Here is a 16,636-nt window from a genome sequence, read left to right on the forward strand (position 1 = left end):
TCATTTAGCCAAATGACTAATGTGAATTTTTAGGAACATTTAAACTCTACTTAATAGGCAGGTTCAGCTTGTAAAATGTCTTCCTCACCAGAGCAAATAGCTTGCTGAACCCAGTGTTTAGGGCTAATTGTATGGAATAAAAAGGACAGTAAATTATATTATCCCGTTCGTTGAAAACAAATTTCATTAATCTCTGTTTTTTTTAAAAAAAATTACATTTATACACACTACAAATTAGAAAGGAAATTATTTCTTTTTTTAGGAAAGTGAAAGGGAGATTCCATTAGATTTGAATTTTCTCTGAGCATTAACCCTGTTAGCACATCTTCTTGCATTAAGCTTTCATTTTGGCTTCACTTCATACACAATATTTTACCAGTAATAAGACTCTAGTTAATAGCTTAATAGACCAGCTTGCCTTGGGTGATAGTGGTGCCTGTCTGTATTTATATTATTGGAGACTTAACCAGGGGGCAAACTGGGAAATGTACATGTTTACACACAGATGTATTTGTGTTCTGCTTGATCAGCACTGTATTTGATTCTTAATGGACCATTAAAGGATACTACATTTTCCTACAATTTTTAAAAGTTGGGCACATCTCTCCCACCCAAACTATACCATTTGTATTGCATATATATTGCCTCTGTTTGCTAGCACCATCACATTTTCCCCTCTCGCTCATCTTGAGTGAGATTTACATCAGCAAACAGCACGTGGGCTGTAAAATTCATGCAATGTAAGGGCTCTGGCACACGGGGAGATTAGTCGCCCGCGGCAAAACTCCCTGTTCGCGGGCGACTAATCTTCCCGAAATCGCCCCGCCGCGTCTGCCATCCCACCGGCGACTTACATGTTCGCCGGTGGGATGGCAGGGGGAAGGCAACTCGGGGAGATTAGTCGCCCGCGAACAGGGAGTTTTGCCGCGGGCGACTAATCTCCCCGTGTGCCAGAGCCCTAAGACTGCAGGCTTACACGGGCACTTTGATAAAAAAAAGTTCTGCTTGGATGGTGCCCTGTAATGGTTAAACTGATCTCAGGACAGGAGGTTAGGAGAAAAATCACGTTTCTCCAGCATTGTGCAAAGCTAAAGCAGAGTTTCTATGGAAACCAGCAGTGCCATCTTTTCATTGGCTGCTACACTGGAGGGTGTGTTTGGCAACCTGAGATGAGAAGAACTGGGCATGGGTCAGAGGAGGAGAAGGAATCCTGTGAGTAATGGGATACCGTCATGATTTTTATGGTATACTTTTTATTTCTAAATTACACTGTTAACATAGCAAATAATTCACTCTGCCATTTAAAATTTTATTCTCCAAAAATTTTTTTTAGTTGTAATATTGGTGTGTAGGCACCATCTCAGTGCATTGTGCCCGAGTCTGAGCTTTCAGAAGGAGCCAGCGCTACACATTAGAACTGCTTTCAGGTAACCTATTGTTTCTCCTACTCCCATGTAACTGGAGGAGTCCCAAGCCGGACTTGGATTTCTTACTATTGAGTGCTATTCTGATACCTACTGGGAGCTGCTATCTTGCTCCCTTCCCATTGTTCTGCTGATCGACTCCAACTTGCAGCGCAGCAGTTAAGTGTGACTGAAGTTTATCAGAGCACAGGTCACATGACTGTGGCACCCTGGGAAATGAAGAATATGGCTAGCCTCATGCAAAAATTCAAAATTAAATAGAAAAAAAAAATCTGTTTGTGTTTTTGAAAACTGGATTTCAATGCAGGATTCTGCTGGAGAAGCTCTATTAACTGATGTGTTTAAAAAAAAAAAAAAAAAAAAAAATGTGTTTTCCCATGACAGTATTCCTTTAAAGCCTTTTAAAGACAAGCAGCCATCACGTGACTGAGCAAGGATGCGGACCTTGGGCAGTGTTGGCCTGATGCATAGTGTGTGGCTGGAATTCTTTTTTCTTGGCCTTCTGGGTGATTTTCCTTTAGCTTTCCACCCTCTGTTTAATAACAAAAAATTCCTAACATTCTCTTAGATACAATCCAAACATAATTGTCCTGACAATGTGTGCCGGCACTCCAATAAATACATAAAGTAAATTGCCTAAGGATTATTACAGTTTCTTGGCTGATGCTAAAGGTTTTATTATAAGATGAGCAAACATTACACCGGTTTCCAGACGGTCAGGCTCAGCGAATCTGGCGGCAACACAAACAACACACAAATTCAATGGGGAAACTGGATCCAGTTTTATCATAAAAATCAATGCAGTTACCAAGTTACCAGGCAATTACTATTTCTTCTTAGTGATTTTTGGGTGGCAAAGATAATTTATGAAAAACAAACTAAATCTGCTCATTGGAGCATACCTAGAGAACAATGATGGCCGGCTGTCAGAAGAAGCATTATAACTTACAATAAACTGTTCTGTGCAACTGCTCATAACTGATATTAATCCAAATGTTATAAAAGCTGGATACATTATCACTGTTAGTTATGGTGATAACGGATGTTTAGCTTGATTTTGACTTCTGCACACGTTATTTAAATTCCGGAAACTATGTAGCAGAAGCCATCTAATTAACAGATTTGGGGGAAAACTGACTGCCACAGAACAGACAAGGATAGGCAAATACTGCTTCCTGTTACATCTATAAATCATTTCTTAAACAATTACATTTTTAATTAATGCATAGTGGGAAATTGATTAGACATATAAAAAAAGGGATTTTGTAAAACTTACCGTAAAATCCTTTTCTCTCTGAAGTCTGTGGGACACAGGGACCATGGGGTATAGCTTCCACCACTAGGAGGCAGGACACTGTAAGGAAAACTCCTCCCTCCTATGCTATACCCCTCTGCCTAGCTGCCTGAGGCTCAGTTTTGTATAGCAACGAAAGGTAACAGTGAAAACTTAACTGAAATAATTATGTACAACAATGTAATCAGGAACTCCGAAGTTCGCTTCCAGGGAGGGAGGCCCTGTGTCCCACAGACTTCAGAGAGAAAAGGATTTTACGGTAAGTTTTACAAAATCCCTTTTTCTCTGTTTTGTCTGTGGGACACAGGGACCATGGGGACATACCAAAGCTGTCCCCTTTAGAATTAGGGAGGGAGGAAGCGAGGCTTAGATATGATCAATTACAGCCTGCAGAACCCTCCTTCCAAACTGTGCGCTCTCTGTCGCAAAGACCTCAAATTTGTAAAATTTGGTGAACGAGTGGATGGATGACCAAGTAGCGGCCTTGCATAGCTGTTCTGCGGAGGCACGGTTCCTGAAGGCCCAGGAAGTGCTGACCGCTCTGGTAGAATGCGCACGCACTTGTAGTGGAGATGTTCTTCCTCTGGCTATGTATGCCCTGCGAATGGTCTCTTTTATCCATCTGGATATTGTGACCTTGGGTGCAGGGGAGCCTTTGTGAGGTCCAGTTGGAAGAACGAAGAGTGAGTGCGTTGTGCGTAGCTCTTTTGTGCGTGCCAGGTAGATTTTTAGTGCTCTGACTGGATCTAAGGAGTGGAGGGCCATCTCCTTAGGGTTCTTAGGGTGTGGGCAGAACGTCGGGAGCGTAATCTCCTGATTCAGGTGGAAATCGGTAACCACCTTGGGAAGAAAGGACGGAACGGTACGGAGAACCGCCCTGTCATTGTGGAAGATCAGGTAAGGATGTTGGCAAGACAGGGCACTGATTTCAGATACCCGTCTTGCCGAAGCGATGGCCACAAGAAAGGTAGTCTTCCATGTCAGCCATAACAGAGGAATGGTGTTCATTGGCTCGAATGGTGCCTCTTGTAATGCGCGTAGGACTAGGTTGAGATCCCAGGTTGGGATCGGTGCCCTGTATGGAGGCACGAGGTGTGCCACCCCTTGGAGAAAGGTACGCACGTCACCGAGTTCTGCTATCTTTGTCTGAAAGAGCACAGAGAGTGCTGAGATTTGGGACTTAAGTGAGGCAAGCGAAAGGCCCTTAGTGAGACCGGCTTGGAGAAATTCAAGTAAGTATATCGGGGAGAACTGATCCCAAGGGAGGTGCGCCTGATCGCACCACTCCTTGTAGCGCTTCCAGACCCTATGGTAGTTCTGTGCGGAAGCCGGTTTCCGTGCTGCAATCATGGTGCGTATAACTCCTGTGGAGAATCCCTTACGGCGAAGGACTATGGACTCAGTAGCCATGCCGTCAAATGTAGTACTCCCAGATTGGGATGGAATATGGGTCCCTGGGAGAGAAGATCCTGCGACAGTGGCAGGGACCAGGGATCTGCCCTGCTGAGGTTGACGAGTTCCGAGAACCAAGCCCTTCTGGGCCAGTGTGGAGCTATGAGGATCACTTTGCAGTGTTCCCTCTTGATCTTTTTGATGACCCTGGGCAGTAGTGGAAGAGGGGGAAACACGTAGGAGAGAGGGAAGTCCCAAGGTGTTGTCATGGCATCTGCTGCCATGGCCAGTGGATCCCTGCAGCGCGCCATAAAGGCTTCGACCTGGCGGTTGTGCCTGGACGCCATGAGGTCCACGTGTGGATGTCCCCACATTCGTGTGATGGTCTGAAAGACCGATTGTTTTAGGGACCATTCTCCTGGGTCGAGTGTCTGGCGACTGAGGTAATCGGCCTGCCAGTTTTCCAGTCCTGGGATGTATACTGCAGATAGCGTGACGTCGTGGGCTTCGGCCCAGGACAGAATGAGGCTCACTTCCTTGAGTGCTGCTCGGCTTCTGGTGCCTCCCTGATGGTTCAGGTAAGCTACCGTGGTGGCGTTGTCGGACTGTATCCGGATTGCCAGTCCTGCGAGCTGATTCTGCCAGTGAAGGAGTGCCCGGCGAGCTGCCCGAAGCTCTAGAATGTTTATTGGTAGTTGTGTCTCCGGGGGAGACCAGAGTCCCTGAGCCGTTTGGGCTTGGAAGACCGCCCCCCATCCTTGGAGGCTGGCATCTGTGGTCAGTACTAGCCATTGGGGGTCCCTCAGGGACTTGCCTACTGAAAGGTGCTCCTGGTGGAGCCACCAGCGAAGTGATGACTTGGTTCTGGGGCGCAAGAGGATTGGTTGTGTCAGTGACTTGCGTGTCCACTGATCCAAGATATTCCACTGGAGCTCTCTGAGGTGGAACTGCGAGAACGGAACTGCCTCTATGGAGGCGACCATTGACCCTAGGGTCCTCATGGCCAACCTGACTGACGGTAGAGGTGTGGTCAGGATATGTCTCACCAGTGACTGGATCTTGGCGATCTTGTCTGGGGGGAGGAACACTCATTGGCTTCTTGTATCGAAGATTAGTCCCAAGAATGTGATTCTCTGAGTGGGAGTAAGGGTGGACTTGGAATAGTTTATGGTCCAGCCGAGGTCGGAGAGCGACCGGAGCACCGTGTCTCGGCTGAGTTGTGCCGCCGCGTATGAGGGAGCCTTGATAAGGATGTCGTCCAGATAAGGTGTTATGGATAGGGCCTGTTTTCGTAGGGCCGCTGTGACCACTGCCATCACTTTGGTGAAGATCCGTGGGGCAGTTGTCAGGCCAAAGGGAAGGGCCTGGAATTGGTAATGGTGCCCTTTGAAGGCAAACCTCAAGAACTTCTGATGCGGTGGGAAGATGGGAATGTGTAAGTAGGCATCTTTGATATCTATTGCTGTCATGAATTCCTGGGGGTTCATGGCCGCAATGACTGACCGTAGTGACTCCATCTTGAACCGAGTGAAGCGAATGAAGGTATTGAGTTGCTTCAGGTCTAACACTGGACGGAAGGACCCGTCCTTTTTGGGGACAATAAAGAGATTGGAGTAAAATCCTCTGAATTTTTCTCCAGGAGGGACCGGCGCGATGACCTGGTCGGAGAGCATGTGTTCCACGAGAGCGAGAAAAGCGTTTTGTTTGTACTTCTCTTGTGGAATTCGAGACATGAAGAATCGCGGCGGGGGAAAGGTCTCGAACTCTAGGTGATAGCCTGAGGACACAATTTCGTGTATCCAAGGGTCCTGTGTGAGTTGGGACCAGGCCTCTCTGAAGAAACGCAGTCGTCCGCCCACTGGATGGGTGGATCTTGGCTGCAGGATGTAGTCATGTGGATGTGGTTTTGTCGGATGGCTTGGATTGGGTGCGCCGGTTTTGCCAGTTGGGTTTGGGGCGATTCTGATAGCGGTACTTGGGACCTGAGTTCTGCGGAGAGAAATCTCTGCTGGAAGTGGGGGCCTTTGATGTTTTGGAGGGACGAAAAAAGCGGCCCCGGCGAAAAGATGTACGTGCCCGAGGTTGGGGAAGGAGTGTGCTTTTGCCGCCCGTGGCCTGACTGATAATTTTATCTAGTTCAGGGCCAAAGAGAAGTTTTCCCTTAAAGGGAATGGTAGTAAGCGACTTTTTTGAGGATAGGTCCGCCGACCAAAGTTTGAGCCAGAGAGTACGGCGTGCTGCCACCGAGAGTGCCGACGCCCGGCTGATTACCTGTGTCGCATCCAGGGAAGCTTCGCAAATATAGTCGTTGGCCTCCTTGAGTTGCAAGGCAATGTTGAGGAGATCTTGCCTATGCATGCCAGAGTTAATTCCTTCTATGAGGGAAGAGGACCATGATTGGGAGGCCCTACTAACCCAGGCCGATGCTAAAACTGGCCGTAAGGCTTCGCCTGATGCAGTAAAAATGGCTCTGAGAAAACCCTCCATTTTCTTATCCATTGAGTCCTTAAAGGACGAGGCATCAGGGACTGGTAGGGCTGTGTGTTTTGATAGGCGAGATACTGGGGCATCGACAGATGGTGGTGAAGACCACTTGTCGAGCATGTCCTGTGAAAAGGGGTACAGCCGTTGGAAACGGCGGTTGGCCTGAAACTTCCTTTCGGGATGTTCCCATTCGGACTGAATAAGGGAATCTAATTGTTGATGAGATGGAAAGACAAGAGTAGATTTCTTTTGCCTTTTGAAAAGGGAACTTGAGGAATCGGAGGAGGATTCCTGTTCCTTAACATCAAGGCAACGAAATACGGCAGAAATTAGATTATCAAGGGCCTCAGAGGATGGTTTGTTAAGATCATCCCCTCCCTCTGCCTGGTCGGAGGAGATTTCCCCTTCGCTCAGGGAATGCTCTTCCCATGTATTAGGAACTGATGGTGACTCTCCGTCGCTATCCTCCTCTACTAGGAGGGGAGCGGGTCTTTTAGTGTTTTTTGTACGGGGGTCCCCTGGACCCTGGTCTAGTTTGTCTAGGCATGCCGCTAGTTTAGGTATGCCGGTAGATAATTGCAGGGCCCATGCAGGAGGGTCCTGATTGGGCGTGGGTGGCTGAATGAGGGCATCGGTAGCCATAGGGGGTACATCACCCTGTTGTGCGTTTACCGTAGTGGCAGCAGTTTCCTGTGCCTGGGTAGGTGTCTCAGCAGACTGATTAGTGCAAGAGCAGCATAAAGGCTCTTTGCGGCCTGATGGTAGGCGTTTACGGCATTTAGCGCAGGCTAAATATTTGACCTTGGACTGGGTAGCCCTGGAAAATGGACCTTCTGAGTTACCCTCAGACATTGTATATATATATATATATATGTAGACAATATGTAGTTTACAGTATGCACAAAATGTAGTAATAACTCCCCAAACACTTCTCTATCCCATGCAGCAACTGCTGCAATTACCAGCTCCTGCCTCCCAGTGGGTTCCGCTTGGCTGTGGCAAGGTCCCTGTGAGAACCGCTTCTCCCCGTGTGCGTTCTGGCCCTGGGCGCCTGTAGTAATGGCGATCCTGGGTCTGTGCGCAGTTCCGTGGTGTGCGCAGTTTCTAACTGTGTGCGCCACTTGGCGCGAAGCAGTAGGCGGAAACGGAAGTGTGGGAGAAGGCGGAAGTGCGGAATGGAGGACCCGCCCCCTGTGAGTGCGCGCCTTAGCGCGGATGTGCCCAGAGTAAGCTCTGTGCTACCGGTAAGCTGGATGGGAGGCAGGGCTGATAGGGAGTGAGGGGCATTAGGTGTAACTCACCCTTGGAAGCGCTGACAGGTCTGCTATATCCCAGCAGGCAGCGCGCGTGTGCAGGACAGTCACCTATTCCCTAAGGTAAGGTACAGAACTGTGTGGCTTGCTCCAAGAGACTTACTAGCCCCTGCAACGCAAATCCCACGTAGGGGGAAGCCACAAGAAAGTCACTTGCTGTAAGTGCCTTGGGTCAACCCCTGGTGCCAGTATATACTAGCTGAAGATTATGTCACATCATGTGAGAGATGATCCTGTCTCCTTGAGGACACTGAAAAAACTGAGCCTCAGGCAGCTAGGCAGAGGGGTATAGCATAGGAGGGAGGAGTTTTCCTTACAGTGTCCTGCCTCCTAGTGGTGGAAGCTATACCCCATGGTCCCTGTGTCCCACAGACAAAACAGAGAAAAAATGTTTTTGGGTTTAGATTCCCATTCAAGAAAAGCCAAGTAAAATGACATTAGATATAATATTTTACTAAAAGCTACAGTACATGGTTTTCAGTACTCTGGCATATCCTCCAAATTCTTCTAGCAGCGATGCTAAGCAACTGTGTCTTCATGTTATTTATTTAGCATTGACATATTTGCAGAGCTTATAATCTAAGCTCCATGTTTTGTATACAAACGCACACATAAAATAACACTGAATTTTGATTTGAAATTGAATTTTTAAGTTTGATGTGGAACTGAAATTCAATTTTTCATCTAAAACAATTTGCCTGATGCATTAACACATAGCAACCAATAACATAAATGCTTTTAAATAGGTGACCAGTAAATTCTATCTGCTGATTGGTTGCTATGGCTTTCTGCTCCTGGGCAAATTTAATGTCTTTTAATACATAACCCCCAAAGAATAATGTAAAATTTAGTGAAATATAGAATGTCAATGTATGACAGCAACACACAGTAGTAACAGAGTTGGCTTCCAGTAAATGAGAAGACAGAAATGAGAAGTTTTATTTGGTTTCTTTATAGAAATAAGACAATGAATTTAGTAAGTCTACTTTACATGAAACAATTATTTACAAAGCATTATTGTGACGCATAACCCATCTTTAACTTAACCTTATACTAAATGACTTCTGATAATGCACACAGCCACAATAAACTTAAATACACACAGGTTATTTTTTTATACAGGTATGGGACCCATTATCTAAAATTCTCAGGACCTGGGGGTTTCCAGGTAAGGGATCTTTCCATAGTTGGACTTTCATATCATAAGTCTAAAAAACATTTAAACATGAATTAAACCCAATAGGATTGCTTTGCCTCCCATAATTATATCTTAGTTGGGATCAAGTACAAGGTACTGTTTTATTTTTACAGAGAAAAGGGAATAATTTTGTAAAAATTTCCTTTTAATGAAATCTATGGGAGATGGTCTTTCAGTAATTTGGAATTTCTGGATAATGGGTTTTTCTGATAATGGATCCCATACCTGTACTACAAACCCAGCAGTAAATGGGAAAAAAAAACATCCAGGAGCTATATGATCCAAATTGAAACTTAATCACGAATATTGGGAAGTATTTCTCCCAAATGCATGCTGATTTACTTATCAACTCATTAAAGGAACAGTAACACAAAAAATTAAAGTGTTTTAAAGTAATTAAATTATAATATACTGTTGCCCTGCACTGGTAAAACTGGTGTGTCGTAGCCATGAGAGCCAGCCATTCAAGCTGAAGAAAAGGCACAGGTTACATAGCACATAACAGATAAGCTCTGTAGAATATAATGGGGCTTTATCCGTTATCTGCTATGTGCCTGTGCCTTTTCTCCTTATAATGGCTACCCCCATGGCTACATAGCAGCTTTGTTTATATAAACTATACTAGCCTTTTTGAGGCAAACACACCAGTTGTACCAGTGCAGGGTAATTACTGTTATGCATTTTCATATTTTGGTGTTACTGTTTCTTACAATACTCAAGCCTTCGGGCTCAAGCATTTGGATCCCAAAACCATCTCCATCTAAATAGCAAGCTTTGTGCAAATCGTGCTTTTCTTTTCTCCAACAAAAAAAATTATAAAGCTCAGCAGGTTTTAGGTGCCGAGATATTTAATTTTATTTATGGGGGGGAAGAAAAATGTGATTTGCACTAAGCTTGCTATTCGAATAAAGAAACCATCACAGAGTTTGGGAACTCTCACATGCTTTTAGGGTCCGGATGATCCAGCATTTTTAAATGTGCTCTTGAATGTTCCAGTACTGTACTGCACTATACAGTGGCTTTAGGTTTTAATTAATGTCTTTTTGTAACAGCTGCTAAATGTCAATGACACAGGTAAGGCTTTCACAGCTTTATGTTTAGTGTGCATTTAATATATCTTTCTCCTTGCCACAATGTATCTTTTTCCTTGCCATATTAAGGATCCAGTTACAATATGCTTCCTTCATCAGACCAGACCAGTTTAACTGTACGGCCCATGTAGGCTAAAAACTGGTGAACAACCAGGACCTCCTTAGGCAGCTTCAATGGAGTCCTCTTCAGCTTGCCGCCCTTGTGGCTACAACACAAACATCAAAACAATGTCACTTTTCTTTAAAAAACATTTCTTTGGCAAGAGTTATCTTGTAATAGTGTATTTACATATAGGGGGAAATGTATTACAGGTTTGGAGATTTTGTTCCTTAAGCTGCAATAGCCTCTCTAGCCACTTAATTTCTCTCTGTCAGAGGTGCGTCACTATTTAGATGCTTAATCTTTGGGTTACTTTCATACATTTAAGGCTTCACATTTTACAAAATAATATTGTTCTTTAGACAATGAATACACTGGGCATTTTTAATGCAGATTTTTTAAGCCCTACTTGAAGGTGATGGTATTTGTTATGTCCTAAAATAATCTAAAAACTTGTACTACATACAGCATGCACTGTTGCAAGTGTAAAAACAGGAATGTTAGCTTGGGTTGTTAGAGATGCAAAAATGTATAATAAATAAGTGCAAAGGCAACCTTTTTGCATGGTGCATTCTTTCCTATTAAATACTTTTATTACATTACCATAGTGGCAGAGCTCACCTTTACAAATATATGTGTTGGTAAGAAGCGCTTTAGCAGATGGCTGGTGAAATTGGGGAACCTCAGTAAGTTGATGTTCAGAGATGGCAACTGCTGATATCCAGCCATTAGGGGGTAAAAGTTATACAACATCTCCTGCTCAGTGCCTGGAAGGATCTGCAGTCGGATCTGCATGTGAAAAAGAAAGATATTAAAAGAACACCCATCACACTATTACTTACTGTACATCTGCAGTTGTAGTCCCAGTAACACCCCCAAAGTCAGTTGAGTGTAAAACCACTTTTTATTAAAGCGGACCTGTCACCCTCACCTGAAAATTGAGCTACTGGTTCAGATAATGCAGAAAAGCAGCACTCTTATTTTTTTTCTTTTCTGTGTCTTTCCCCAGATATTGCCTATTATCTTTATGCCTGTCATTCAAAAGTATTCAACTCCGCCTCTATGCCTTAGGCATAAAGGCGTCTCCTTGTATTCTACGTCACCACTCCTTCTATTATCCCCCTCTTTATACAGGTTATCAGTCTTGCGTAGCTTTAATGAGAATGCACACATGTTATTATGGTAGAGATGTGCCTAACTATTGTGAGCACGCTCTCTACATTACATGGGCTGATTCTATCCTGTGATTCTTGGGGCAAACAGACTCGCAAAGGAGCGTGAAATTTCTCAATTTGGATGTGAGGAACTTTACACATCCCTTCATTTACATCGCATGTGCGATATTAAACGGAGCAGGAATGACGTGAAACATAAAGATGGTGGATCAATATGGCGGCTAGCACCCAGCAAAAATGCAGCAGCGGGCTGGGAGACAACGGCTTTGCTTACAAAGGTTGCAGAGTTCTAGAATAAGTTCTATAAGTAGTTTATATTTCTAAAGTTTATTTTGGCATTGTGCAAGATGACTGGTTCCCTTTAAAGTTACTAGTGTCAAAATGCTCAATCCTTCCTGCCTTGCGTACAAAACAGAGCACTGCTGCAGAGGAACTATAGAGCTACCGCCACCTCCAGACCATGCAGTAGCTCCCAGGTTCCCTTACTTTTTGATGTTTATTCTAGCTGGCTATATTGAAGGCATTTTCACTCAATATGTGATTCCAATGTTTTCCCTTCAATGAAACATTTTTAAGGGCGATTTTCATCCACAGGGAGCACAATTTCTTGTGGGTTACAAAAAATCCTGGGTGCCCTACCCTAATGGGAAGCCTGCTGAAATAATACAGAATTTTGGAAATGGTTATTATCATATTAACAGTGCAGCTACCCACTGCAACAAATATTAAGCAATATGTTTAGGCTTGTCTGCTGCTGGTAGAACAATGGAAGCAGTTTTCATTTAATAGGTAGGAAAACCAACTCTACAGTGTCCCTAAAACAAAACCAGCATCTGCCTTTCTATTCCTATATCAATCATAACAAAAATCTCCAATACCCTTTTGGATAGGTTCTGATAGGTTTCTCTTTTTGTGTGCAGATAGATTAGTAACTCCATCAGTCTGTCAGAGGTTTTATAAAATTATGTTCTATTCAGTTTCTTTCTGTATGGTACTGTGATTTGGCTTATTAAAGAAAACTCTAGTTACATAAAATGAATCACCAATGTTAACAAGTTGTATTCATCTAAAACAGAATTTCGAACAATGAGACTTGGTACTTGATAATGAACGAAGTGTAGTTTGGCACAAACATTTACCATTTTGAGTCCAGAAAACATGAAAGCATCACTTGGCTCCACAGCAATTTCTATGTCCTGCACAAGGCTGGTCTTATTTTGTAGATGATACTTTACAGGGAGGGATTCCCTTACTCGCCCAAAAGATGGCAAATCTGTGGATAAACAATATAAAAGTAATGGATTAATAACTTCCACATATTTATGAATTTTCCAACATGATAAAGCTCTGAAACGGACAAAACAAATGGTGGTCTCCTAATAGGGGCAAGCCACTCAGACTTTGGGAAGGGGGGGCACATGGGACATAACTGTTCAGTTAGTTTGTTGTGAGCATGCAGAGTTCTGCCTGCTCCAGCCTTTATAGATTTCATTTTTGCATAACTAACTATATTGAAAACATTTTTTATTTTACACAGTCTATTTTCCCCATTTTCATTTTTACACTGAACTATCCCTTTAATTTGTCATTCAAGTGTCCTGAATCCTGGAGGGTGGAACATAACCCCATGTGTTCCCTCTGCCCCCCAAGACGACAGAGAAAACTGTAAATCCAAAAAGAAATGGTTGTGTTCTTCACAGCTTCTCAGGTAATAAACAACTTTACATTTCCATCAAGCCCTCTAAGAGATGAGTTGGTGTCCCCAACTGTAAATATACAGCTCCCCCTCTATATCTGGCAGTAGGCAAAGAGGTGGTATCACATTTCCAAACAAACGTGCATGATGTTAGTTATTCAATTAATGAGAGATTTAGAAGGTATGTGTGAGTGTAAAAAATAAGGATATTATGTCACAAAGGAGATTACAATATAGACATATATATATATATATATATATATACATACATACATACATACATACATACATACATACATACGAGTCCAAAAGCAACAGGCACTCAAGTTAAATACGGTGTTAGTTTGCCTGGGTGCAGTATTCAGAGAGGATATCAATTATGCAAAAAATAGATGCCACACTCACAGGACTTAGTGTGGAAAAAATAGTTTGTTTATTTTAAACGTACAGCTAACGTTTCGGCTGCCTCCAGAGCCTTTCTCCACATACGGCACCAGTTGGGAGTTGCAATTCAGCTAAACAGAGTGTTTCTCTTTCCGTTTCTTTTCCCTATTTCTCTTTGCCTTTATCTTTATATCCTATGTGCCTGTCATATTTGCTTTTGATGTATGTTTTCACATTTGATCAAACATTGTTTTTTTGCTTTTTGTTTTATTTGGTTTGGTGTACACCTATGGGGGTGGTCCCTGGTTAATAACGTAGTGATGTCATCAGCCTGTTTTCTGCGCCACATTGGGTTTATCAGTGGGTTTCTGTATGTGTTTTTCACTGTGGAGGCAGCCGAAATGTTAGCAATACGTTTAAAATAAACAAACAAGTTTTTCCACACTAAGTCCTGTGCGTGCGGCATCTATTTTTTGCATACTATATATACACATACATATAAATAAACAGAATTGATTTTACTGCCCTTTAAACCCTTTGTTATCATTACCTGCTCGAATATGGAGAGGGATGGTTTCAACCATCACATGCGGTAATGTTATCATTGTGTTGACAACAGGAACACTGTTATCAGCTGAGCTCCTAAAACAAATAACAAACCACATGCAAATATATTAGATGATGGCAAAGCAGTAATGTTTAGTGCAGATAGTTTTAGGTTTTTCAGTTCTAAATATTAGAGGGTTCCTATATTAGTTAAACTGAAATTATAGGTGACCTTAATAGTGAAATGTAGTAGAGGTAATACTTACCTTTTCCAAGAAATAACATAGCATCCTGTGGCCACTCCAGTCTGATTACTTACTACAGGAGGGCACTGAAGGCAAAAACATTCACTAGCGCTCTCCCCTGTCTGCAAAACAACTGACAAAAACACACACAAAAAAAAAGAATGTTAAAAATGTGTATTTCCATAGAACTGATAACAAATATTCATCTTATCCAAAATAAAATCAATACAATTCTCCACTGAGAATCTCTGTTCAAGGAGAGTATAACAAAGGCTTCAGCTGACTTGAAGTGGGGGGGTTGTTTATACAGAGGGATTTTCATTGAGTTTTTGATTGTGTGAACAGGAAGTAGAATGTGACTTTAGTTTTAATTTAAGAATGTTTAGTGCAATAAACAACAAAAACTACAGCTACTGCATCAATAAAACAATAGACAAAAAGCATGTTCATTACAAGCCCTACTCATTGCACTGGTGTTTAAAGAAAAGGGGTTTTACTACCCCGCTAATTTATAAAATACACATTTGTTTATTGGCAAGGTTACCCCATTATCCTTTTTAAAGGTGCACACTTCTTATTAAGTAAATGTGCCAGGAATTGGTGTTTTAACACATATGTGTACTTCATTAATGCTGGGTGGTGACAAGAAACTTGTTACTACATCTCTTCCTAGATTCAGAGGTTGTCTAAATGCCATAAAAGGTCCAGAATAATTGTGTGGGATATACCAAAATAGATGCAAATTTATCAACGCGGCAAATCACTCGGAAGTACATTAGATGCAGTTTTTGCACAACATATTAGAATGGTGTCACTTTTAGTGCGCAGCATTAACAATGGCATTAGCATTCAATTTGCTTAGCACGTCAGTCGTGCTACATACCCCTAATTTAATGCTAATTCCAGGGTCCCCTTGCATAAAAGTGCGCATATGCAAATAGGCTGGACAGGTGCGTTAGAACTCCCAGCATGTACTCATGAGTGCAAGAAGTATGTATGAATGGTGCCAATGCATGCTCAATTTTGCATCCATTTAAGGAGGTTGCAACTGCAGGTGTGTTTACAAACAAGCCCTTGTATCCCCTTCTGCATGGCCCCATGTATGCATGTCTCTTACTGCAGATCTTCTACAAAATACATTCCATGTAGGTTATCTTATTTTACCAGGATCTAAAAAAAAAAATTTTTGTCTTCTTTTACTCACTGTTTTCTACATGGGATTCCAGCTGGTCTGCAGAAGTGATGGAAGATGCCAACTGGAGCTGACTTGATTTAATAGTAAGGGCCCAAGGCGATGTACTCAGGATATCAGTCATTAGTAAGAATGGGATGTCTGTATATACACGGTCTAAATGTTCAAACTGGAGAAAAGGACATGTTTAAGAGACTCTGTCACAGGACAAAGGTCACCAAATGAGTGGATCTTTCCCCAACATGCCCACATGGATCAGATCATTTAGCCCTTGGATCACATTGACAGGATACATCAAGGAGCCAATGCACTCCTCGTCCTAACAGGATTTGTATACCTGCCTGATTGACATCTTGCTGTTTTTCAGCAAGATATCTGTCAGGTAGGCCCACCTTAGGGTCCAATACACAGGCCGATATGACTTTTATTGGCTCACGTGCAGCCACCTTTAGGAGATGGCATTTAATATAAGAAACAATAGCTTATCTGAAAGCAGTTGTATGCTGTTCAAACTGGACTTTCTGAAAGCTCAGGATCAGGCACAATGACCTGAGGAGGCTACCTATGCACTATATAATATATAATGTATTGGTTCAATTGACAAGCTATAAACGGGTTATATTCTGCTTTAAAACAAATTGTAATAAGATTATATGTATTTACAAAACAACCAGCCACAAGAAGACCTGAAAGACAAAAGACATAGCCACTACATATCATTAGAAACAAACAAAAAAATAATGATGTTGCTACATCTTACCAACTAACCCTTACCTTTATAGAAACAAATTTTACAGCAACTTCAAATGGAAATACAGTTTCAATTGTCACAGTTTCATCCTGTAAAATGGCAAATATGAATAATTATACAGCTATTTAGGATAATCTTATTACAGTTCAGAAGGCATGTTACAAAATAATTTCAGTTTAATTAAAGTTCTAGTGTGGCATTAATATATAGGCAGAAAGTGTATTTTTTCAGTGACTATTAGAACACACAAAGTGCTGAACTATACATTGGCTTGTTAGGGACTAATATTCAGGACATGATCTCCTAGAGTAGACTGTTTGATTGCTGCGCCTTGCTGCCCCTTTAAATCTA

At 42.5% G+C, this 16,636-nt stretch overlaps 1 protein-coding gene across 2 annotated transcripts in view; it reads right to left on the bottom strand.

Moving 5' to 3' along the window:
- Nucleotides 1-8,822: 8,822 nt before the first annotated feature.
- trappc11 (trafficking protein particle complex 11) overlaps nucleotides 8,823-16,636 on the bottom strand; it is a 28,631-nt gene continuing 20,817 nt past the window's right edge. Inside the window, 7 exon segments of one of the 2 annotated variants that reach the window (NM_001130331.1) lie at nucleotides 8,823-10,402; nucleotides 10,918-11,085; nucleotides 12,611-12,744; nucleotides 14,102-14,193; nucleotides 14,364-14,475; nucleotides 15,547-15,703; nucleotides 16,309-16,374. In NM_001130331.1, coding sequence (NP_001123803.1) covers nucleotides 10,358-10,402; nucleotides 10,918-11,085; nucleotides 12,611-12,744; nucleotides 14,102-14,193; nucleotides 14,364-14,475; nucleotides 15,547-15,703; nucleotides 16,309-16,374 — 774 coding nt within the window. In that variant the 3' untranslated portion in view covers nucleotides 8,823-10,357. 2 annotated transcript variants of the gene reach the window in all.

Source organism: Xenopus tropicalis, chromosome 1 (assembly GCF_000004195.4).
Source record: "Xenopus tropicalis strain Nigerian chromosome 1, UCB_Xtro_10.0, whole genome shotgun sequence".
In the NCBI taxonomy this organism is placed as follows: Eukaryota; Metazoa; Chordata; class Amphibia; order Anura; family Pipidae; genus Xenopus; species Xenopus tropicalis.